The sequence below is a fragment of the Sphaerodactylus townsendi genome, linkage group LG05 (assembly GCF_021028975.2).
Source record: "Sphaerodactylus townsendi isolate TG3544 linkage group LG05, MPM_Stown_v2.3, whole genome shotgun sequence".
Lineage (NCBI taxonomy): Eukaryota > Metazoa > Chordata > Lepidosauria > Squamata > Sphaerodactylidae > Sphaerodactylus > Sphaerodactylus townsendi.
In genome coordinates, this window is record NC_059429.1 from 38,992,190 (window position 1) to 39,018,119 (window position 25,930).

A 25,930-nucleotide genomic window follows, 5' to 3' on the forward strand; every position below is an offset into this window, starting at 1 on the left:
TTTCAAATCCTGAAAAGGAAGTTTTGAGGTAGAAGGATCCACACAGGAAACACTGGATTTATTGTTCTGTTTAGGATATTCACAGTTTCTGCTTCTTTTCATAAAAATCTTGTGAATATGATACTGAGTTGCAGATGCCTCTCATGAAATACAAATAATCTGGACAAGCTTCTCTAAGAATGGCTACAAGGAAAATAATGAAGTTCTTTTGTTTATTCTACCATAGTCTATAACATGCAAAGGATCTATAAACTCCTGTTTAAGGGGACAAAAACAATTAAGTAGTGTTAAGAACTTGTACTTGTTCTTGGTGTTTCTTTGAACCAAAAAATTAATACCTTGGAAAAAAGAGAAGTTAGGGCGGTCTCATGAAACTTACATGATATGTGCTCTGTTCTTTAATTTACAGGTTATTGAAATAAATGCATAGACGGCAACATAGGCCCTTTCCGCACGGGCCATAAACAGCGCCCTGGGGACGACAAAAACACCGTCCCCAGGGACCTGTTCACATGGGCATGAATGGCTGCATCGCAGCCGTTGCCACCCTCGCTGCCTCCCTCAGTGGTATTGAAGCCGCTGTCGCTCCCGATTTCTCGCTTCCCCACAGGTTTTTGGGAAACAGCAGCTGGAAGGTGCCATTCCCCCTCCCCTTTCCCAGTTCGCCATCAGAACGGTGTCACCTCCCACGGACCTCTGGCAGGTCGCCTGAGCCAGGGGACATGCCCTGCCCCATGCAGGCTTCCGAGCTGTCGCGCAGGGCAGTGGGGGGCGTGTCCCCTGGCATGTGCAACGCGCTGGAGGCCGGAGGACACGGTGAGGCATTTGGGGGGATGGCGCAGCCTGTGCAGATGCTGCACTGTCCCTCCCTATCGCGAACCCAGCAGGACTGTTCGATGGCCGTAGAACAGTCCTGGGAATTGGGTCGGCGTTATGTCACGCCGTACTCCAACCTGACCATTGTGGCTCTCACGATGCAGAAATGGCCATAGTTACAGAACCAAACATTAGGAGAATCTTTAGAACTAGAATAAATTTATGAGGTAATGGGTTTTGCTTGGTTTTTTTGAACAGCATGGAAGCAGAAGACTCTGAAGTCACTAGTAGTTCACCAGACAACTTCTTAACTTGTTAAGGTTTTGAGGGATCTAGGAAATCCCAAGACATTCTGAAAGGACAATCCATCTCCTCATCCCAGCTTGTTTTCCTTCTCCCCTTTCCCTTTCTCCCCTGTCTAGAGAGATGGGAGTCAAGGGGCATATCACTCCATCTCTGTCTCCTCACATGTTTACCATTTCCAGTGATAGAGGTCAGAGTTAGGGGTCATTCCGAGACCTTTTACAATAACAGGAATACTATGTTGCATTCAATGGAGATTTCTCAGTACAATAGTTATCTAATAATGGAAATTACTGCTACTACCAGTGGTAGGCCAACCTTGTATCCAATGCTGTAAGTAAACCTCATTTGATTTTCTCATCCTATGTGGCTAGGGACAAATATATATAGAATGTGTATATATCTCCAGCTGCATGAGGAATCACATGAGGAATCTTCTCTCTGAACCTGCTGTCAGGATTATGCACAAGAAGTCCTCTGCAAAAAAGCAATCATCACACAAATCATCTTTTCACAGGAGTTAGCGGATGGATTTAGTTCCTGCTATTTCCTTCTTCCTGCCAAGTATGGTATTAGTGCAATGAATGCTCTGGAAAAGAGAGCTGTATAGACACAACCCTTGCAGCTGAACATGCACACATGTGGATCAAAGCTTTTGTGTAGGAGAAGATTGTTGTTATGGAGAAACTAGAACATGGGAGGAACCCTCAAAGGGTTTCCTCCCTTGTCAAGGTTGCCCTTCCCAGAAACCAGAGTGACACCTGGCATGGAAAGAAGCTGCATCATGAGGTCCTCCCATGGAAGGTCTGGTTGATACAAGCTGCAGCAGCTCCCTTACCATTAAGATAACATCTAAAAGATATCTATCTAGGGACTGATAAATAATTTACCTGTGATCCATAAGAACTGCTCTGCGATGTGGAAGACTGCATACTCTGGAAAGAAAACAGAAATTGCACAGTTCGGGTGGGCAAAAGTCAAAATATTGACATATTTTTATACATAATGAAGAACAATGTGTGTGAAAATATATGAAGCTGCCTTGTACTAAGTCACAATATTAGTCCATCGACATTATTTGCTCTGATTGATAGTAGTTCTCTAGAATCTCAGGCAGGGAAATGATATTTCCCCAAAGCAGAGAGCCAATCACACTGGACGAGGAGGTACTTCAGAACGCTACAAAAGGCATCTCTTTTGTATTTGCAGGGAGTACCCATTTGGAAGCAACTGCCCTGTCATGAGCTGCTGGTTCATACAATCGGCTGCTACACATCCTGTCTTGAATAATTAAGTTATGAGAAATCTAGTAATAGACATCCCTATATTAACCAGCCATTAGTCTCATTTGTTTCACTGGGAGGTCTTTGTTAAGTGATGATACAGAAGACATGTTTGTGTGTGTAAAATGCCATCAAGTCACAGCTGACTTATGGTGACCCTATAGGATTTTGAAGTCAAAAGATGTTCAGAGGTGGCTTGCCATTGCTTGCCTCTGCGTGATCTATGAGTGTTCTGAGGGAACTATGATTGGCCCGAAATCACCCAGCAGGCTTCATGTGGAAGAACAGGAAATTTAACCCAGTCTGCAAGATTAGAGTCAACATTCTTAACCATGACCCCCATAGTGACTCTCCTTACATCTACCCCATGGAAAAAAAGGATTTTTCAGGTTTTATTCTTAAAATCCACACTCCTACTTTGAATGTGTTTACCTGTTTACAGGCTTGGCTGTTGTAAGAAGAAGAGGTCTGTAAAAGAAAAAGAGAAGCCCAAAGCAATTATTTCTTGAATAGAAAATTATTGTGTTAAATTATAATTAATATTAGCATAGTCTATTAGCATAGACTTAACTAGAATAGGGAGAATTGCCTTTATGTAAAGGTAAAGGAGACTCCCTGTGCAAGCACCAGGTAATTACTGACTCATGGGGTGACTTCATATCTTGATGTTTACTAGGCAGATTATGTTTACAGGCTGGTTGGTCCTTGCCTTCCCCAACTGTCTACACTTTACCCACAGAAAGCTGGGTACTCATTTTACTGATCTCGAATGGGTGGGAGACTGAGGCGTTTTCTCCACAGACCACATATCCTGGGATAAGGAGGTGAAACATCCCGGTTCAGCCATGACTTCCGCATGGCTTCCAGGCTAAAATCAAGCCCACCCTGCAAAATTTCCCTTATCCAGCGGCTTTCAAAAAATTATAACATTGGAGGTTCTTTTTAAAAAGCCCGGGCCACTCCCGCTCCCATGCAAACACCACAGGAAATGGACTGGTTTATTTTTCCTGCCTTGTCGCCTGCTCTCCCTGCCCCACCACTACAGCCAATCAGAATGTCAGAAAAACGGGAATGTTCGCACATGCGCAGGAATCTACGTAAACTAAACTACGTAAATGTATGTAAAAGTACGTAAATGTTCATGTGGAAAATGAAAATAAACCAGGGGCTCATGCACAATTCATTAGAGTTCTTCCTCCCGGCCTGAACACACAGATGAGAAGGGAGAAACCGAGATATAAACAACCCGGTATGTTTGATCCAAGTTTTCCCTTGAGATATTATGTTCTTGGGGAAAACGCCTGAGTCAACCTTGAGCCAGCCACCAGCATTCGACTTCTGTTGAGATTGAACTCAGGTTGTGAGCACTCTGTGCTACTGTGCTTTTATGCCTTAATGTAATCCAATATAAAAGAGTAGTTCTTTGCTGAGCTCAGAAGCAGCAGCTGCTTTTTTTAAACCTATGAGCAGTACACAGAAAAATCAGTTCAGGATTACCAAAATACTTATTAATCTTAACGTGCACAGAATTCTGTGGACATGAATTCTGATATTCAGTAAACTCTGAGTTGAATGAAACAATTCTTACCTTATCACAGAACCGCACGCCTGGTCCACTCTGAGGAAAAATAAACCAATAGACAACATATTAGAAGAGAAGACAATTGAAATGTAACATGTATAGCAGTTATTCTTAAACAGTGGGTTTAGATCCAAAAATGGGTCACGACCCTCTTTCAAGTGGGTCATGAGGCTAAAGGGAGCCACCAGAGCTGTAGTAGTTAATTCTGAAGAAAATCTTAAATAGTTTTAAAGGTGGAGATTCAATACAATTTTTCAAAAAGGTACTGAGTTCTTATACCACTGCTTTGCAAGATCTCAAACACCCTTTTGGGCTGCTTAAGCAACCTAAAACAACAGTTACACATTTCAGACCCATGGCAAAATTAGAGGATTCAAGAGCCAGTGGCATTTATAATTACATTCTACTTCAAAAGGTTTGAGAACATTAGCAGAAAATTGTGCACTAGGCACAGTGAAGACTCTGTTAATAAAACTTCTTGAAAATCAACATAAGTTTGCCCTGTTGTGCAAACTATAAGCAGACAACAAGAGGCGTTTGTAGCTGGTTTACCACTGCCTGCCTCCATGTGAGCTGAGAGAGTTCTGAAAGAACTGTGACTGGCCCAAGGAATCTTCATGTGGAGAAGAGGGGAATCGAACTTCGTTCTCCAGAGTAGAGTCCTCCACTCTTAACCCCTACTACAGGCTGGTTCTCTCCAGGGTTTAAAACTTTCTGAATTAGTACATTAAAATTAAGAATTATTCTTATTTAAATCAATTTAAAATGAATTTAAAGTGATGACTCAAATGAGGCAAAGAAATACTGCATAGGACTTGTCTAAAAAAACCTGGTCAAGTCTTCCAATTCTCTTCAACAAAGTGAAGGTCTTCTTCCAGCAGAAGGAGACTTGCCCCTTCAGACTATTACTGGATTCATAGCTTTTATCATTTTTATCATTTGGAGGATAATGGAAACTGATTACCTGAATGGTAATACGGATGCCACTTTGCGGTTGTGAACCCTGTAGGAAAAAAAGTAGTAGATTACCAAGCAAAGAGATTTCCTGAAAAGATTATTTAAAAGTGGAAGTATACCACAGTGTTCTCATAATCAAGTGGGGGGCTGGTTACTTGGAACATTTACAAATATGTTTTAAAAAATTCCTTAACACAAAGGAGGTGATAAAAATGAGTACCTTCTCATATGCAGACATACTTACTGGAATAAGTGACAGCAATTATTTGCACTTCCTTACAGTGAACAATATAAAATTTACAGAAATAAAACTAATTATCTGGAGAAAAATATAATTATCTGGCTATATGCCTGGCTGTTTTTGGATTTTTACAACAAAAAAAACAAGTAACTGCAACATTATGATAGAGAATATGTAACAAACTTGTACACAAAACCCTGAATACATTAGCAAATTGCCCATGATTGAAAATTAATTTGATTTCAATGGAGCTTAAGTGCACATAAGTGACCTATTACCACATATAATTTCTATAGCACTTTTGTGAGGTACATTTACAGCCCTAGATTCATGTGAGACTTATTCAAGGACTTTGATTCTTCTGTTGTTCATTCATGGCAATTGCTATGCTTCAACCATTAAGCTCTGGGAGGTGGCTGCTGATTCAGAAAAACAAATCTAAAGCTTTGGATTGGCAGAATGAGTTACACAGTCCTTTAGCAAGCCCCATAAAAATCCTTTCAGCTAGTTCATTATGATTTCAGTTTTACAGATCGGAAAATAAAACTGAGAGATATGGACTTGATCAGAACCACACAGTGAAACCATGAAACAGAGATGGAATACAGTTCAGTTCTTCCAAATCCAAATATAACTCTGGACTAAGATAATTGATGATACTTCCAAAGAGAAAGAGACTATACCCTATTCTGAGTGAGCCAGAAGCAACTAATTTTTAGTTGACGGAAGAAGATAATTTTTGTACTCTCCTCCACCAAAGATATATGAATCCTTTGGTGATTAAACAGTTATTCAAACACTACTTTTTGTAATGACCTTAGCGCTTTCCGCAGGGGGTCAATAAATTTGGGATAACCATGGTAAAAAACCCACTGCGGGTGGAAACTTCGCACAGTTCCTGCCCTTAACATAAGCCTGACCCATATTATTTCCTCCAAAACAGGATATTCAAGAATCACACTATCCACAATTCTTTTAAAAAATCCCAGGTTGCAGCCACTTCCAAATGAATGGACAGGCAGGAAAGTGGTTTTTTGGCTGCATGTTCCGTTAAAAAATTTTCCCCAGTGCCTATCTGCGTAGCCATGCAGGTGCAAAGGGTTGTGATGTCAGATAGCATGGCTATGGGGGGGTCAATTTGCTTGCTGACCACATGACAGCCAGCCATGCAAAGGTCTGGGGCTATGCTGGGTTCATTTATCCTGATTGCAACCCATGTTACATTTCATGTGCGGAAAGGGCCCTTGAAAGTATTTGCTAGAGTTTTTTTTTAAAAACCAGTGCATGAAACAAAGCTCAGGATGACTAAAGCAGTTTCAGAATCAGGGTTCAACTGCTGCTGAATTCACAAGCAAACTAGTTGACCTAATCTATATAAGAATAGTGTGGCGACTGATGATAAAGTCCAGTAAAATAAGCCCAATATATATCAGGAACAACGTAGCACTGGGAAAAGAGCAGTTTAACTCTTCTCCTTGCAGGATATCCTGATTAAAAAATGCCCCCTCCTGGTTGCTTTTAGCCTTGGCAGGAAAACAACTGGGGCGATTATTGTGCCTGTCTTTTCCTCCTGTTGGTGTTAAAAGGAGCCTAGAGACTACACTCAAACAGGTAACAGCACAAGGAGGGGTGTTACCAGCCCTTCCACATATTGTCCCTTTTTGTGTGACTATTTTTGAGGTTCCAGAAATACCTGGGGAGAGTCAGCTATTTGTCCCTGTCACAGGACAAGATCCCAAGCTTATCTTAATGTCTCCTGAACACTGAGACACTTGCATTGCAATCCCATATGGTTAATCCAGGCTAAATCCACTGAAATCAGTGTTCTTAGACTGGAGTAACTTTGCACAGGATTGCACTGTTAGTCTGTAAACTAAGACTAATCTGAAAACAATAAAATGGTTACAGGCATTAACTATTACTGTGATGGTATATATGCTAAAAAAAAAAAGATTAAGTCATACCTGGCTCTGTACTTTGCTGCCATATTGAGTGCTCTGCAGGGGAAACAGATTTGCTTGCGTTAAGGTCTAGAGCAGAGCTTTGACTGCAGTACTGCAGGTTATCACTCTGCACCACGGGTCATTTACTACCCCTCAGTAACACCAAGTAGTAAATTAATATTGGATATAAAGGACCATGGTTTCATTGAGGCAACTATTCTTCAGAGATTTACACTAGCTAAAATTCTGGGATATTTCATGTTCCTGAGGATTCGACAGTAATTCCAGTTCTTAGAAAGTGAACCACTGGATTTAAACCGTAACTTTGCTAATCTTTTCTCACTCCACTCCTCAGTTTACACCTTACAATGAAGACTCTATTCTAGTGGTCCTAAATCTGCTCTAAATAAAGTAGGAAAAGAATGCTTACCTGAATATGCTTATAGTGAGAGTTGGCAAGTTGCTACAAAGAAATCAAAATTAATTTTGTTCCATATGTCCACACACAGATTAATTATTGTCATACCTGTAGTGTTATACTATGAACATGATTGGGACATAGTAGCCAGGGAATGTTCCTTCCCAAAACAAACAAGATGATAATAGCACAGACCAATAGATCTGTTCATAGGAGGTACCCAGCAGGGATCTGAGCAAATTTGAAAATTTCGGATTTTCCTGGTTGACATGCTCCCTAGACACTTCTCTGCTTTAGGGTAAAACCTGTTAGCCTCTGTGTAAAAGCTACTGGCAATGGAAAATGCTGTGAAGTCCTAGTCTATTTTCTGCCACCCCTCGAGGAGTTTTAAAGGCAAGAGAAAAACAGAGGTGGTTTGCCATTGCCTTCCTCAGCACAGCAAACTTAAGCTTCTTTGGTGGACGTCCATGCAAGTACTAATCAAGGCCAATACTGCTTAGCTTCCAAGATCTGATGAGATCAGGGTTCATTTGCACAATTTGAGTTGCCTTATCTCAGAAAGATCTTAGAGAGCTGGGAAAAATGCAGAACAGTACAACCAACAGCATTAAGTGGGCTGGAGCATTTTCCTATGAGGAAAATCTGAAGATTCTTGAAGCCAATAGTGTACCGCCACAAAACAGTGCCTGCCTCAGCCGAACTCCATGCTGAATTCCTTCCCACCTCCTCCATTGCTGCACTGCTACCCCTGCAAAAAAACCACAACCCTTTTCATCCGCCTGAGTGGCACCGGTCAGCAACACACTTTGAGTTTGTCTGGGTGCAGCTGTGCAAGCAGATCTGCAAGTGGCAGCAGGCGAGTTCAGCTAGGTGTGGCAAGGGGAGCAAATGGCCTGGTGGACCAGGCCATATGAGTAGGGGGCAAGCAGCATGGGCCATGCGAGCAGGGCAAGTACAGTTGGGGGCAGGGAGCAAGCGGTATGGGAGGCTGGGTGAATGGGGGGCAAGCAGCGCAGGCCATGCGAGTGGGGCAGGTGAGCAGGGTGGACTGGGCAAGCAGCAGCAGGTGATTTTGGCTGAGTGCAGGGGGGGTCTGTCCCCTTTTGCCCCCTAGATATGCCATTGCTTGAGGTTTCAGTTTAGGGAAGGAAAGGCTAACATGTATACAACTGGATGGGAGAAAAGGAGGATTTTTTTCCTATAATACCACAACTTGGACAAACCCAATGAAATCGATCGACAACAAATTCATGGCAGACAAAAGGAAGTACTTCCCTCAACAAGTAATTTAATTGTACAACTCACTGCCAGTGAACAAAATGATGGACAATGGCATAGACAGTTGCAATGGCATAGACAGTTGCAAAAGGTATCAGCTAGATTCATGGAGGTTAGGTTGACTCATCAATAAGTGAGCACTAACTGTGATAACAACAGGTTGATCTTATTAGTTATGATGGCTAAAGGGAACCCCTTTCGGTTGCCCATCTCTAGGGAGTGGCTGGAGATCTGTTGTGATTGCAGAGACAGAGGTCAGTTCCCCTGGAGTAAACAGCCACTTGACTGTATGGAATTATACCCCACTGAAGTCCCACCATTCCCAAACTGTGTCCTCCTCAGGCTCCACCACAAAAATTCCCAAGCATTTTTGAACCAGGAGCTGCCAACTCTAAAACCTCCACACCTAGAAACCATAAATCTTGGAATACGAGTGCTAGGAGACAACAGCAGGCCTCTATGACCTGTTTGGTGGCCCTCCAGGCAATTGATTGGCATGTAAAACAGAACAGTGGGCTATATGGACCACTGGTCTGATCTAGCAGGATATTCTCATACTTGCCCTAGCTAGACAGTCTGTATTATTAGCTTGCACATGTTTAATATGACAGATGTGTATGTGTGTGAGCGGAATGAAACATAAGCTCTTTCCCATATTCTAGCACAATTAAAGTATACATACCAGAGAGACTGGAAAAATGGCATATCATAAAGGCCAATTTCCACATTTCCCAATCATATAATAACTCTTGAAAACATAAGGTGTGAATTTTATGCACATAATGTATTGTTCCCTATCCAACTGAAAATTTAGAATGAAAGCAGTGTCAGAAAACAATTGTAATGTATCCACGCATTATATGTCAATAGATATCCAGACTTGTAAAAGACACTTGGGCACAGATTTCATTGCAGGAATAATTGTATGACTAGATAAGCTAATATGTAAATTGACCTGAGTAGGTTAAAACACAACAAAAAACTAAACAAAAACAAAGTATCCTTACCGCAGTGATTGATGTACGCTGTAAAGAGAACATATGGCTCATAAGTTTGTCAAATAAGTATTTTTAGAAAGGCTACATCTGACAAGAAAGCAAAGAATCAGCAACTTTCACTTTGATGCTCATCTGAATGTCACATTCATTAAAGCTTTAAGGCATACTATAGGGACAAAATAATGAATAGAGTTTTGTAAAGGAACTTACTTCTGGTGGGTAGGGGTTGCTAGGAGGATGCTGAAAAGTCTGCCAAAAAAACAAAACACCCAAGTTTAAATAGTTTTGAAATTAAATCACAGAATGTTTTTTATTGTACTGATTGATTCTGCTTGCTATATTTTGATTCAGCAAATACGGAATGCATGAAAGTAGAAATGTAACAAAGAGAAAAAGAAATTTCAGCTAAGAAAAAAGCCCCTCCCCACCCAAGCCAGACTATTCAGAAACTCAGGTTTGTCTCTTGCAGCTGGAAAATAATCAGAAAATTAAGAGGAAAAGTAAATCAATAAACCTGAAACAATTATTGTTCCCTTCTTTCTCCAAATACTGAAGTATAATAAGTTTTCTCAAGTAGTTACATTTTACAAATTAAGGGTATATTCCAATTAGATAAGTTATAATTTTGAAATGGCAGCCAGTGGGAAGAGACTATTATATCCTAGCAATCAACAGGATGGAGGGCTTGCAGCATTCTGAGATTCTGATCCAACTCTAGCTGGGCTGGGCCCAACCATTATCAGCATCACTAGCTGATAAATAATTATAATATTGAATGAACACTGTGAGGCAGGTAAAAGTGCATGTTTTGCATCGACATGGTAGCATATGTGAATGACTTCTTCTGTAAGTGCATCTTTCTTGCTGAATTGTGGGGGTGGAGAGAGAGATGGAAAAGGCAATGCGCCAATGGTTGTTGCTGCACCAGACTTACAGTGCCAACATTAGCAGAGTTACACCCTCTGACTTCAATGGGCTTAGAAGGGTGTAACACTGTTTAGGTGTAACACTGTTAGTCTAGTTTCAGATCTTGCAACTTCAAGGTGCTGTGTCTCTACAAGGCTCACATCCTATGTGTTACAGTGATTGTCAAAATGTTTTATGTAAAGGGTCATTAGTAGGTAGTATTGGATCAACTCAGCTACCTGGGTGCACAACAGCATACATTGCACAGTTTGAACTGGGGATGGGGGCGGACATTCAGCCTCCAGATACAATTAATACCTTAAGCCTGTCCTGAAATTAGTAGTGGGGAATGGGGCCAATTTCATTTTATCCAAATCCCTGGAGCCTCTGCTTTGAGGGCCATGGTGCTCTTCTCAATTATATTGCATCAATTTAGATATTTCATTTGGGGCATAACATTATAAGACCTTCTCCTGTTTCCACTTCAGTGTTCAACCCCACAGTGAGCCTTTAGGAGAATCTCTCAACAGACATTGGTCATAATGGGGAGCTTTTCATCTACTTAGCTCACAATGAAACTTCTAAGGGAATGTCTTGAAAAACACATTGTAGGGATTTCACATGCAGAAAAAAGCCCTATGAAACCCTATGAAGAAATATTTTAATATTTTGGTTAGAAAAAGTACATACCTTTTTGGTATCTGACACAGTTGACACAGACTATAAAGAAAACAGAAACCCAATATTGATATTTTGTTCATTAGGAAGGCTGTGGCAGGCAGAGGGATTCAAGAAGCAGTGTTTGTCTTCCCTTGGAGTCACATGTACCTTTTTTGGAAGTTTGTTTCATACTTGGCAACCTGGTAATCATTTAATCAAAACACCTTAGGGGTAGGACTGGCACAATACATAGTACTTTGGGAAACTGTGCTTTGAAAAACTATGTACATGCAAGTTGTCACATGCATGTAGATCTTATTCAAAGGATCACAAAACATTTGATGGAAAAGGAGAGGATGCTAGTGATCTACTCCAGTTTCTTACAACCTGATTGCAGGCTTTGCATTTGCTTATATTTTTTCCTCTTGCAATACATTGGGCATGCTGGACTGTAGCCAACCTACAATATGCCTGTTACTATTCCTCTTTCTGAGCATTCTCGGAACAAAGCTAGAGCAAATGGTAGTGAACCATAATATGGAGTACTGTAGCACAGTCAAGAGTAATTAACATTATGTCCCTCTATTAAACTACATTAATGCAGCTTGAAATAACACAAAGAACTGCTTTTTCAGACTGCTGTGGTCTAAACCAAGATAAGTGGCCAGAGGTGGTATCTACTTACACATCTAATTGATTCACTCCATTTCACAATCTGGATGAAACAGGCTAGTGGGTGGCTGCAGCTCCTCTTCCTGCACTAGGGACTGAACTACTTTTGAGGTTCTGTGTATGATACTCCCAGAATCCCAGATGCTTTTGAGGTGGGGGGAGAGAACATGATCCTGTCTGCAGGCAGGATAGCTTCCCCTTCCTTGCTTTCCCAACTCCTGCCAGGGTTGGGAAGCAAGGGGGGATGGGAGAGAATGCCCTCCTGCCTGGCCTGGCACTGGCCCACCAAATTCCCAGCCCATCCTCCCCCCACCCCAAAGAAGCAGCAGTGCCCGGCGGGGCATCTCAGTCCCCTGCTCACCCTCACCACCTCACCCTATTACCACAGCAGGCTTTACTGCTAGTGCTGTTATAATTTAGTAAAAGATCTGCGCAGGAGAAAATTCTGTAAGTTCAAGTATGTGTTTTTAAAAATCTGTCAACTATGGTAACACTTAATGTATCTTTTAGCCTTTAAGATGCCACTAGAATTAGTGCTGGCGTTGATATTATAGATAAAGTATCCTTACCTGCCCATATGAGCTGCTACTGTACGCTGTACCCCCCTACAAATAAAACATACCTCCTTTTATTTATTAGCTAAAATAAGAAATCAACAAAGTGGCCCTTATTAAGATGCATAATTATATCAATTAAAATTTAACAGTTTGGATGGTAACTCGGGGGATTAATCTAGGCTTGTTCTAGAAAAAAGAGGTCCAATCTTTGGGGGGGAAACTCTATAGAGGTTATCACAGTATTTCTTTAAAATTTAAATTGCTACCACATTTGTGCATAAATTGCACCTAAGGTTGCCATCTTCTGGATGGAAAATATCAAACATTTGGGGTTGGAGCCTCTGGATGGTGGGATTTGGGGAAGGAAGAGACCTCAATGAGGTATAATACCATAGAGTGGACTCCCTAAAGCAGCCATTTCTTGTGTTTGAATTTCAGTCATAACTTTGGCAGATCTCCAGCCACCACCTGGAGATTGGCAACCCTACTTGCAACATATATCAATGTTTACATGTACATTTACGAACTAGACCCAGTCAGTTAGAAATTCTGCTAGTGGAAGGAGTGCCATCAGCAAACTGCAACTTCTTTCTTGCTTCTCTCCCACTGTATGGCCCTTTCCGCACGGTGGCGGAAATGAGCCTCCACTGGCATAATTTATGCTGATGGAGGCTCTGGGACCATTTGCACGCTAGCGTGCAAGCGGTCCCCACTCCCCCCCCAGATGGAGAGGGGGTCAGCCCCCTCCACTCACTGTCATGTCCAGCGTCACCCTGAAGGGCTGCAGGGACCCGCCCACACTGCCCTCCGACCTCCAGGGGTCGGAAGGCAGCACGGGCGGATCCCTGCAGCCCTCCAGGGCGATGCTGGACATGACAGTGTGTGGAGGCGACGGGGGAAGCAGCGTCTTCCCAGCGGTGCGGTTTGCACCACGCCACTGGAAAGACGCTCCTTTGCAAAAACCTTGCTTGTTTTGTGAGGTTAAAAGCGGCGGCTTCACACCACTTTCGGGCGTTTTTGCCGTCCCTGGGCTGCTGTATACCGCCCGTGCGTTAAAATGCACCTCTGAAATATTGCTCTCTAGGGGAAGGGGAAACCCAGGAACAGAATGAGGGAGGAACTGGAGGTCTACAGTGAGAGAGAGGAATTAACAAAATCACTTCCCCTTCCAAATACTCTATAGGATCCAATTCAATATATTTCGATCGATACTTTATTAATTACATTAACCTTATAGCATAAGGTGACCAGATTGTCACCTTTGTAAGCCGGGACCTGGGCAGGCGGGCGGCTGCGCGGGCATGCACGCGCAGCCGCACTGCCTTCTGGGGCGCACCCAGTTTCCCGCCCTGAGCGCCCCAGAAGGCAGTGCGGCAGCCTTCCAAAAACCGGGACAGTTGAAAAAACCCGCAGGACGCAGGACAAATTGTTTTAAGGTGGGACTGTCCTGCCAAAAGTGGGACGTCTGGTCACCATATTATAGCAGTCATTTCAACTTTGTGGTCTTTGTACCACTGCAAACTGTACAACAGGGATTACGACAAAGATTACACTTGCCATATTTTACCCTAAATTAGTAATTGATATGAAGTGAAAAACAAACATAATATGTGAAAGTTATCTAGAATTTGTATCCTGGATGTTCTGAATTTTTATTTACAGAGAGGTTTTGCCTTTGGAAGCATTAAAAAGGTGAGTTTCCACCTGCAACCTGAAATGGTACAATCACATCTACCTTTCCATTCTGCTGCATGGACAGACCACACCAAGGTGTTTAGGAGAATACTTGTAGCAAATATGGTTGCTACCCAGCAGATGGAGTTGAGCTAATGACATCAGCCTTCCAAAATGCAAAAAAAAAAAAAACTTACATCACGGCAGCCATACTTGCTGTAGACACTTGAAACTCCACCCTGTGTAAAAAACCAGAGAGTTGAATATTTTATTTTGCTTTGCTTCATAATGGAAACATGTCATAGTAAAAACGTTGATCAAAAGGAGGAGTGCCCAATGTTAGAGACTAAGTAAAATTGTATAAATATTTTGGCTTTGGCTTTTTTAAAACAGCAAAATGTAGTAGTGATTATTTTCTAAGAAGAAATGACCTGGGACTCAGTTAACTTCCCCAAGAACCACATCTGCTGATTTACAATGAAGTACTACCAAACTGAACGTAATCTTACCACACACTTGTAAATGTGCACCTCTCTCTCCATGGTAATATAAGCAAGTTCTTTTATGGGCATTATATAGAAAGCAAGAGTCATGTGCAGACTCCCTGTCAGAACTTTAGTACAAGCAGAGATGAATGCCATCTATGGTTTCATAGAGGCAGGGAAAGGCACTTTATATAGGCTAAGCAGCCACCTCTGTACATTGCATTTCAAGGTTCACATATTATCACAGCGTAGGTAGCATGATAGGAAATCTTTTTATTTATTCATACATTCATTTCAGTTTCTATCCCATTCTGCCCCATCAAATGTTTAAAAAATGACAATAGTGTACCTGTCTGTGTGCATATACACAAATCTCCTGACTAGTGTCATTAAAGGAGAAAGTTTTTTATAGCACTCTGGAAAGTATTCAAGTTTTTAAGGAAGGGAGTCTCACAGTAGCGAGGAGGTAGCAATCGAGAATACCTTTTTACATGCCTTTTCCTGATTATGCAGAGAAAGGAAATAACAGGATGCCAGTATAAACACTGGATTGCTGCTACAATGCACCTCCGGTTTCTAAACTGAGGCCATTTTGTATTAATCAAAGTAATGAACACCCGAAGTCCCACAATATCACCAAGGCTATAGTTTAACACAGTCTAAAAGCTGAAAGAAGAAGAAGAAGAAGACTTTATTTACAGTCAATGACCAGATGTATTACAAAGACTCCAAAGCTGAAAGAAGAATATGCTTACACCAGCGCAGCCACCCTTTTTGATTCCTCCTTGGTACACTGAACCATCCTGGAAGAAAATAAAATGGGTTATTTTTTTTAAGGCGCTTTGTTTGACGCATGACATAAAAGCCTGCAATCTATAGAAACACAATCCATCTACTTTGGAAAAAGGAACACGTATTTGAGAGTAATGGCTATGATCACAGGGAGCAACATATCTACCAAGAAATCAGAACTTATTTGTTGTGATTTTAAAAAGAAGAATGAATTCACAAGAACACCCTGGTGAGGTTTTTGCTTTGCATGTGCACTAGAAGGAGAAAAAGATGGCATCCCCACATGTTCCCACTGGCCTTTTCATCTTCTGTTTCATTTCCCTAATACAGTAATTCACAATGGCTAAAAGTTGCCCACGACAACTTTATGGCAGTTCCCCCGAAGAAATAGTCCTGATTGTTGAGGATAATGTGACTTGCCAGCCTTAAAGAATTGGTAGCTTGATTGATTTTTAGACCTATTATGCATTTTTTGAGACAGCTACAGAACACACATAAACAAGTGAAACTTACCTGCCTGCCAGAATAAGAGCCAGACGAAGAACCCTGATATATCTGCAACAATCAGATATTTATTTTTAATTTTCTGTTTTATTTTTTAAAACTGGGTTTCAAGGTCAGGGGAAGGTAAAAACTGATGGAAAGAAGAGTCTGTGCAAACATTTCGCAGTCTAAAGAAAAATAAATATTTGTTGTGGCAGATCATCCATAAGCAATCAGATGAGAGAGGAATTATATAGCATAGTATTCAGTGAATGGTGTTATGGAAAATAAAACTGCAGTAGTGAGAACAAGAAGTTGGAGGCCCGCAAGAATGGGGAAGGGATGAACAAACTCCCACTTTATAAACCTTCCCCAGGAGATTACTATAAGATCTTAGGAGCTTCAGCATGCCAATTATCTGTCCCCATTTTGTTTTCTATCCTTTTGTTAACTGATGCTCAGATGCTGTCAAAATTCTACAGTCTTCAGGCCATTTTGTAATTTTTTCCCTGTTTAAAAAATTTACAAATTGAAAAGGCATAGGACAATCATATTTGCGAATGGAAAGACATAGATGAATAATACTAACAAAGAATCCAAAGAACAGTAAAAGAAGTGATAAAATTGTCATCAGGAGAGGTGGCATGATATAGCCCACTGCCATCAGGTTTCAGAAGATAAGCAGGGTCAGTACTTGGAAGCAAGACAACCTCTGATTTTCACCTGCTTTGCTGGGATTGCCATAAGTTGGTTGCAACTTGATGACACTTACATATGTACGTAAAAGTGTCATCGCATACATGGTAAATTTTTGAAAGGAATGACTTACCTTGGTACATTCACTGCTGCTTGCATAACTGCCACCCTGAAAGTTATAAAAATAATGTTCTGGTAAAATTTCAGAAAATACGCACAATTTTTAGTGCCAGAACACTATGAGCAGTCAGGTTTCTCTTTACAGTGGCTTCAAAAGGTGCCAGCACCTCATGTTTCCTAATCCCCCTACTTCTTTGTAATGGCTAAATAGAATATTCGACTTGAGCCTGTTCCTGTGATCCTAGACCAGGGTTGCTAGTCTCCAGGTCATGTCTGGAGATCTCCTGGAATTACATCTGATTGCTAGACTAGGAGAAAATGGCAGATTTGGAGGGAAGAGTCAATCGCATCATAAAGCCTGTGGTTTCCCTTCCTCAAACTCTACCATCATCAGGCACCGCCCCTGAATCCCCAAGAATTTCCCAAGGCGAATTTGGGAAACCTACCCAGGTCCAAGAGGGGGAAGATGTGCAAGTTCAATTTCAAGCATGCAAAGAAGTGTGGAAACATGAAGTGTGAATCACATTTCAGATCATGCTGTCCCCCCATATCCTTATATCATTAAAGGTTTTGGCAAAGATGCCAGGATCAATTTGCATCAGTTATCTTGAGGTACCTTAAATATACATCTAACAGAAAAGTGTTGTCATCATGTAAGTGCCATTGTGCCAAGTTAACTTTACCCACACTCCAAACAATGGATTTAATGCAATCAAAATCAACTTGTAAATAACAGATGTATTGATAATTAAAGTTCAAAAATTCTTACCTGGCCACAGTTTATTCTTAGAGTAATACCTGCAGACTGTAAAGAAAACAAAATATCTGAATTATAATGAAAGGGACTCAAATTACAATTTATTCACGCTGGATCATCTTATTGACACGAAGCCAGTTCAAATGATAGACTGTCACAACAAATCTTTGAATATTTGATACATGACCATGGTGGCAGTGTCATGAATCAGACACAGGTGCAGAAGAAAGCACCCCTCTCTACAGTTCTGGATATTGTGATCACAGCTGATTTGTCTTACGTAAAGCGCAGTTTTTCCAGTGCTTTTGTGTTCTTCATGTACATCAACACTTGGAGAATTGTATTAGTGCTACCCAAGCCCAAGAAGCGTAATCTTACATTTACTAGACTCCCAGCCAATATTAAGCACCTTTAACCCTCTGTTGAGTTTAAGATTTAAGCATCCAGTTAGCTATCACCCACGTTCAAGATGCATCCATAGACCTGGTGCTAAACTACTGGCATCAGAGTGAAGCTGTAAGTACATGATGTCTCTCTTCCCTACTTATATTGTAGCCCACTGAACTCTCTTTGCCCCAAATTCTGTTGCTGGAAATTAAGAAACAGCATGGCGGGCAAAGTGAGGGTCTGCAGTGGGAGGGGGGAAGACAAGGAAAACCACCATCTTCTCCTCCACCAACATAAAGCTGTGTTGCCAGCAAAACAGGGGAGCAACACCTTTGGTACCAAACCAGAATATGTAAAATGGAACATAATGGAGACCAAGTCATTTCAACAAACCTTCTTCCTGCTTTTGGGTGATACTTGGGCTGATTGAGATTCACCAACAATTTTGGAATCATCTTCTGCCTCACTGAAATTTCTAGGAAAGAGGACGACACTGGGAACAACAACCCAGTATGTTTCAGGGTCTTGAAAAATGGTTGCTCTGAAAAGATAATAAATCATATTTTATTATGGTGATTATCTCCTATAGTGAAGCAAAGTCTATGTTATGAAGGGGTTTGGGTTTTTTTAAGTTGCCTAAGGATGGGCATAGGGTTCCATTCAAAGCATATACTTTTCATGCAGAATGTCTCAGGTAAATCTCTGGCACCTCTAGTTTAAAGAAGATACTGAGTACAGGTGTTCAGAAAGCTCTTTTTCTGCCAGTTACCTTGGAGAACCAATTAGGGGAGACATTCATCCATTCTGCACAGCACAAATAAGATGTCTGGAGGACATTTTAAAAGAGGCAACTTTTTTTGTCTGAACAGCACAAATAAGACATCCTGGGGACATCTTTAAAAATCTGCCCTCTCATTTTTTTTGCCTGGACAGCACAAGCATCAGAGGAGAAATGAGGCTTTCCCCTCTCTGGTCAGTTTCCTCCTCAGCTTGTGCCTGACATTTTGTGTGCTGCTGAAGGGATTCTCCCTGCCTCCATTTGCCCCATGATGTTAGCTCTGCAGGCACCAATCTGGGCACCTTTTCAGACCCCAAAAGCACATAGTTGTACTCCACTTGTCCTGCCAATTCCGGCAATATATAGTTTTCCTATTTTTAATTCTTGATGAGGTGTCTGCAAAGCAACGCAGACATGCTATGAAAATCTTAGCCACTTGGGTAGACCTTTTAGCATCTTCAAAATATGGTGGCTTGGGCTGAAATAAGGCATCCTGAGGACGTCTTGTGGAAAAAGTGTGTAGAGTTCCTCCACAAGATGCCTTCTTTTGCATCCTCAGGAATTCTTATTTGACTGTGACGAATGGACCATTATTTAGCTAAATAGGCTGATGAAAACTTCCTATTTCAACTCATGTTTACCAAAAAATGCAAAATGAATTATGCATGTTACGCTAAATTTTATTTATCTATATTAATCACTTCCATTATATCACATGATATCAAACTATTTGAAATAATAATCCCACTAAGTTACAAACATCCTTCTCATTTGCTAGTTTTTTCTTCCTATAACTAATATAATATATAATAAATATAATATATAATAATATATAATATAATATAATATAATAAAAAATAGCAAATGCAAAAAAATTAATGAGAGTCTATTTGGAGATCCTCTTTGACCTTGAGACCCAGGCCAAATGCCCCTGACCAATACTGTGACATAAAATAAGGAACTGAAATGTCTGGGTAGAATGAAAACATGGAAAGGAAAAATGTTTGAGGAAGCCACAGAAAATCTGGGATTAAAAAATAAAGTAAAATTTTCAAATGATGATTTTCAGATATCTACTTACATAAATTGAATAGTTTTAGCATCAGGTGAAACCCAGTGTGCTGTTACGTCCTGTTTCGTATCCAAGTTTGTTTGAATTAATGCTGAATTCTTTGAAATTAAAGACAGGCATGAAAACATTATTTAGATATCTATATACTGGCTTATTAAATAATTTAAATTTCACAACAATCCTGGAGCCCAAACATCAGATTCAAATGGCTATCCAAGAAATATACAAAACAAGATTTTGAATTCATTTTCCTAATGAAGACAAGGAATGTAAGGGCATACTAAAGTCTTTATCAATTTGAGGCAATATTTGAAAGCTGTTTCCTTCATCGCTCTTATTTTATTTTTAAAAATTATTTCTGCTAGATTTAAATGGTACTCAGGATATTGTTTTTCACCTTTTTTGCATCCAATGCTATATTAAGCCCTGATCAGTGCCACACAGTGGCGAAGCTACTAGGGGACAGGGTCTGGGGAGCACAAAAAATCACCCAGGCCCCTCTCCCTTTCCCTGCCCCCTCCGTGGCACCCCCCGCAGCGCCCCCCCCCGCGGCACCCCCCATCCATTTTTTTCACATTTACCTTAGTTCCTTTCCTTTTTGAGAACTTTTTCAGGCTGCAAAAGGCCTGTTCTCAGTAAAAATGGCCTGAGGAACTACAGTACCCAGGGGATCTTGGGGCTCACAAGGTCTCCTGGGAAGTATAGTTCCCATCAGGCCGTTTTTACTGAGAACAGGCCTTTTGCAGCCTGAAAAAGTTCTGAAAATGGAAAGGAACTAAGGTAAGTGTGGGAAAGGGAAAAGGGGAGGTGCCGTGAGGGGGGGTGCCGGGGAGGCGCGGGGGGCACTGCAGGGGGGGCGTAAAATATAGTATGCGCACCGGGCACAATTTGGCCCAGCTATGCCTCTGGTGCCACATCAAGGATTGTTTTTTGTTCTAGAAAAGTCAGTTCAGAGATGCAAACTAAGAATATGCTCCACAACCTCTGGAGATGTTGGAGATTATTTTGAACAAATTCTTGGTTCATTTCAGTGGGGAGTTGACCAAGGCAGAAATAATATCAAGGCACCATTTCTTTTACAACTTTTTAATACATTATATACAACAGTTGGGTATGGGGTGCCCACCCTGTGCAGCAGTCAGACATGAGTTAAGGTTCTCTTCAGTTTCCCCAGGTACAGGGCATGATTCAGTTCAGAACAGAAGCATGCATGAAGAAGGGGATTCAGCATTGTACCCCACATTATTCCCCAACCTAAAATGGCTTGGGAGAGTGCTCCCAAGAGAACACACTGTTTTCCCCATTGAGCCAAATAGTGTTCCCAGACAGTGCAGGAGACTAGGCTGAAGACTGGGCACCATGCAGATGGGAAATGAAGAGAAACTGTCACTCATATGTGATTGATAAGCTCTTTTAGGTAGAGGAGTCCTATCACTCTCACAGAACTCTCATACCAAGAAGAAACTGTTTGATCAGAATAAATACATTGTCCTTATATTGTCACATTCTGTTCATATCATTTGGATCTTTTTGTTCTGAAGTGATCAGGTGTGCGATGAACTACAAACTAACCATCTTTTTGCAAACAAATATTTAGCTCATAGAAAGTGTGGTATTATCCAATTTCATTTGCTCACTGAATTCTTTCTAGAATTGTTCTCAATAGGAATGACAACAAATATGAAAGCAAAAGTGAACACACGTAACAAAAATACTGCAGTAAAAATAAATTAAACTTTTGAAAATGAGAAGAAAATAAACCCTTGCACAAAAAGTGTACCTTTCTCATATGTAGTGCACAGTTTGCACTCCAAACACTTGAAAGGATTTGATTCTTTTGACTTTTTTTAATCAGCTTGTAATTTTGAGACATAGGCCCTTTCCTCGCAGACACTTTAACATGTTTGGGAGCAGGAAATAAAACATTTCCTCCAAGGAGTTCTGCATTGTCGTTCCCCCCTTAAAAATGTTATATTTGCATCCTTAATGTGTCCTCTGTTCTAGCAATTCAGAACAGAAGCATGCATGAAGAAGGGGATTCAGATTATGTTCTAGCATTCTTTTGGCTGAAACATTTTTAAAAGGCTTCACTTGTGTGCTGTCCCTTTCAGATGCCATTTTGTGAATTCTTGCCTGAAGAAGCCCCTTACCCTGTTTTTGGAGAGTTTCAGATTGTTTTTGAGATCTTTGCAGGCTGAATTTTCACAGCATTGACTACAGAACACTCAGGGAACTGCAACATGAAGCTGTGAAGCCTGAAGCAGAAAATGGTGGCCAGGAACCAATTTAAGGGGGTGAGTGCGAACAAAAATGTGTGTGTGCAAGGGGGGGAGGTTGAAAACATTTTACTAGTGTTTTACAAACGTTTCAGGAGATTTGTGTGGAAAGGGCCATTGAGAGTTTTGAAACCAAATATGAACTATGTTGCACTTCCAGAAAATTTGATATGATTGAAACCACTACTCTTGGGTGATTCAACATTTACATTTCGCACCAGATCTTGGGCACTGCTCAGGATAAGCAGTCACCTCCACAGTAGTAAGTTGATGTAAATGCAAAATACCAGCAGTCTGGTTCCACTCCAGTTCAACAGAAATATCTGGCTTATTTGAGGATCGAATGTCTAATGCAGGGGTAGGGAACCTGCGGCTCTCCAGATGTTCAGGAACTACAATTCCCATCAGCCTCTGGTAGGGGCTGATGGGAATTGTAGTTATTCTAGGTATCTGGAAAACAAGTTCTAGTCGAGATCTATGACCACCATGTTTCATGTGAATAAAAACCATAAAAAACTAGTACGTTAATGACTTGGCAAGTGATGGCTATGATTTATAAACTACAGCTCCCAAAAATTCTACAAAGAACTGTCTGTAAATGCTTCACACAATATTAAAACAGCAAATGGCTTTTATCCCACAAACCACCAACAGTGGTAGATATTCCCCACATTCTTCTTTCTCCCTGCAATTTCTTCCAGTCCCTACAATGTTTATTACTGGAGTCATAGGACCCACAGATAAACTGAAGTCTGAGTTGAAGCTTATAGTGAGGATCTCCCCTTTCATTCTCATCCTTCTTCTCACTCTGACCTATGTATCTATATGGATGATTGCACAGGATGAAGAGGAATATGTGAACCATCTTTACTTATTCATACAGCATTCTGCTGTTGGTTTGTTGGATAGAATCTAATTATATCTAAAACCAGTTGTCGCTAGAAATAGTGACTTTGCTGGAAGCACAAAAAGGATTGTTTTTCATGTATATTCCAGGATATGTAATTCCATGATATTATCTATCCAAACTGAAGAAATAAATACATACTGAAAGGTTGTAACAGTCAAGGCTTTGCGTGTTTGGATCTGTGATCTGAAATGAACCAACTGGAATGTTTTCTTCAATGTCTCGAGCCTGTAGCATAAACCATTTAAATCCAACATCAGGTGTTCCTTCTATTTTCACTGGAGAAGCAGATATTGAGAATCATAAGCATAACATATTATATTCTGCATTTTAAAGGTATGATAGTGTTAGAGTTATGGCAAGTTTGGCATTTTAAAGGATGATATTGTTAGAGTTATGGCAAGTTTGGCATTTAGACATGCTTCTTTCACATATACTTGGCATCAGTTCTCTATGACACAGTCTTTCATGCATGACAAAAGGGATCGTAATTAACTGAAACTTGCTGGAGATATTGCCACTAAACTTGTCCTTTAATGGCTATGAAAGGCTCTGTCTGAGCAGCAGCTATAGGTGGGTCTGTATAAAGAAAATGCAACATTTAGACTAGAAAAGCAAGAAATACAGAGCAGGAGCCATTGTTGTGAGCACCTAAAGAGTGCTAGATCTCTCTCTTCCTTTTGGTGTTTGATTAGCAGTAGGTGGTACTTGTAAATACAGCAAATACTATAAAGATACTATAAGACTCCCTTGTGCCAAGGGAAACAACCTGGATAAATGTTAGTCCCTGAACTGTATTATCATGATTCACCCTTCGGGGATAGGGTGGGATATAAATCCTAAATAAATAAATAATACTATATTACCTCATACTTAGAACTGTAGTCTGCTTTACTTAGATATCTTCTGAAGTTGCTAACTATATTATTTTTATTCTGGCATAGAAACTATATTACTTTCTGAAATTGGGGAACATGAATCAACCAGTTTGTTTAATAATTCTCAGGTAAGAGATATCGTGCATATCATGCATACTTTAGGGATCATCTCTCCCTTTATATTCCTACTCGGCCTATGTGATCTGAAGAGGTAAATTTGCTGGTGGTCCCCAGCCCCTCAATGATACGACTAGCCTCTACTCGGACCAGGGGTTTTGCAGCCCTGGCCCCTGTCTGGTGGAACACTCTCCCTCCAGCCATCAGGGCCCTGAGGGATCTTGGACAGTTCCGCAAGGCCTGTAAAACAGAGCTGTTTCAACAGGCATTTTGGGGGGCGCCTCCCCTGCCATCCCCCTCATACCATCATAATTGGTTACCGCTATATTGCATCCAGTCCCCTCCCAGGAGGATAGTCGGTTCTTCAATTGCTATCTGATTTTAGTTTTTTTCTGTCTTGTTCTGATGTTGTATTTGATTATTTCAGTTTTAATTATCCTATTGTAATTATGTTTTAATCGTTTTATCCTGTACGCCGCCCAGAGCCTTTCGGGGGTGGGTGTTTATTTATTAAACAAATTTAATAAATTATTAAATAAATAATTAAATACATACATACATACATACATACATACATACATACATACATACATACATACATACATACATACATACATACATACATACTACCCTGGTAAAAGAGCTGATGGCTAAAAATCCCTATCAAGCATAATGAGCATTATTTAATATCAGCAATTTGCAGTATGGATGCAAATCGCATGGCCAGCCATTTAAAGCAATAATTTTAAATAAGCTCCATGCATTGCCTTTTCTGTGCATACAAGTTGTAGAAAAGTAAGAACCCATATGGTGAACTTAAGCTGAAGAACAGCATTGATGCAAACCTAGAACCCTGCATTTTCTTCATAAATGATTATCATATATATTTAGAGAGCAATCCATGTGTATGTGCAAATAAACCATGGATGTGGCACAAGGGTGCACTGATGTGAGTGCCCCTTACACCAGTACAAGGGACAAATACACTGGCAGGACAACAAATATTCCAGCATCACCCCTGGCACAGACCCAAACATGAAAGCTTCCACTGAACCAGTGCTCCTCCACCATAGGACACCGTGCCAGTGTAGGTGGGGGCTTTCCAAGGGCATTCCTGGGGACAGAGCAGTGGTGGGATTCTAATAATTTAACAACCGGTTTCCCCCCCCCCCCGCCACATGGCCCCCGCTGCCCACTTACCTGCTCTGGAGGAACTTCTTGTTGGGGTGGAGGGGGGCAACGGGGCCTTGCCGCCACTGCTCTGAAAGCCCCCTTGCTCCTCTGGGAAAGGGGGAAATGGGGCTTTTAGTGCCTCAGAGCAGCTGGGTGGCAAGGCACATGGCAGCTCCGGGGCTCTGAAAGCCACTTTTAACAACCGGTTCGCCGAACTCAACAAAAAATTCTACCAAACCAGTGTGAACTGGCTGGATTAGACAAACCTCCTTTTTGATGTCGTGTGTAAGAAATACAAAGTCAGTTTATACATGGGACAGCCAGATAAAAGACCCTGTTCACTGGATGGCCTCAGGCAAGTGACTATTTCTGCTTAATGGTAGCAGAGGTGGGATCCAGCAGGTTCTCACAGGTTCCCGAGAGTAGGTTACTAATTATTTTTGTGTGCCGAGAGCGGGTTACTAATTGGTGATTTTGCCATGTGATTTTTGCCTTAGGCTTCGTTTCTAGGGAATTATACATGCTTAAGCGGTGAGATTTCCTTCCGAAGTATTTACTTCTGAGGGCCTTTCCCCACTTACCTTAAGCCCCGCGCTACTCTCTTTCCTCAGAGTGGCATTAGGGGTCCCCCGACTTACTCCGCACGACAGAGGCGGCGACAACACCGCAGCCGCCCTGAAGCGGCTGCAGCTATCCCGCCCCCTCGAAGCAGCGCCTTGGC

The 25,930-nt window shown here is 41.2% G+C and overlaps 1 protein-coding gene across 1 annotated transcript in view; it reads right to left on the minus strand.

Moving 5' to 3' along the window:
• LOC125432313 (hornerin-like) overlaps positions 1-25,930 on the minus strand; it is a 94,483-nt gene that overhangs the window by 53,869 nt on the left and 14,684 nt on the right. Inside the window, exons 3-20 of the mRNA XM_048495733.1 lie at positions 23,183-23,319; positions 19,868-19,956; positions 18,402-18,549; positions 17,634-17,669; positions 16,878-16,913; positions 16,079-16,120; positions 15,529-15,576; positions 14,486-14,527; positions 12,627-12,662; positions 11,416-11,445; positions 10,030-10,068; positions 9,829-9,846; positions 7,556-7,588; positions 7,147-7,179; positions 4,949-4,987; positions 3,991-4,020; positions 2,835-2,870; positions 2,010-2,054 (exon numbers count right to left, since the gene is read on the minus strand). Of these exons, the coding sequence (XP_048351690.1) occupies positions 2,010-2,054; positions 2,835-2,870; positions 3,991-4,020; positions 4,949-4,987; positions 7,147-7,179; positions 7,556-7,588; positions 9,829-9,846; positions 10,030-10,068; positions 11,416-11,445; positions 12,627-12,662; positions 14,486-14,527; positions 15,529-15,576; positions 16,079-16,120; positions 16,878-16,913; positions 17,634-17,669; positions 18,402-18,549; positions 19,868-19,956; positions 23,183-23,319 (917 nt within the window). The remainder of the gene's footprint in view (positions 1-2,009; positions 2,055-2,834; positions 2,871-3,990; positions 4,021-4,948; positions 4,988-7,146; positions 7,180-7,555; positions 7,589-9,828; positions 9,847-10,029; positions 10,069-11,415; positions 11,446-12,626; positions 12,663-14,485; positions 14,528-15,528; positions 15,577-16,078; positions 16,121-16,877; positions 16,914-17,633; positions 17,670-18,401; positions 18,550-19,867; positions 19,957-23,182; positions 23,320-25,930) is intronic.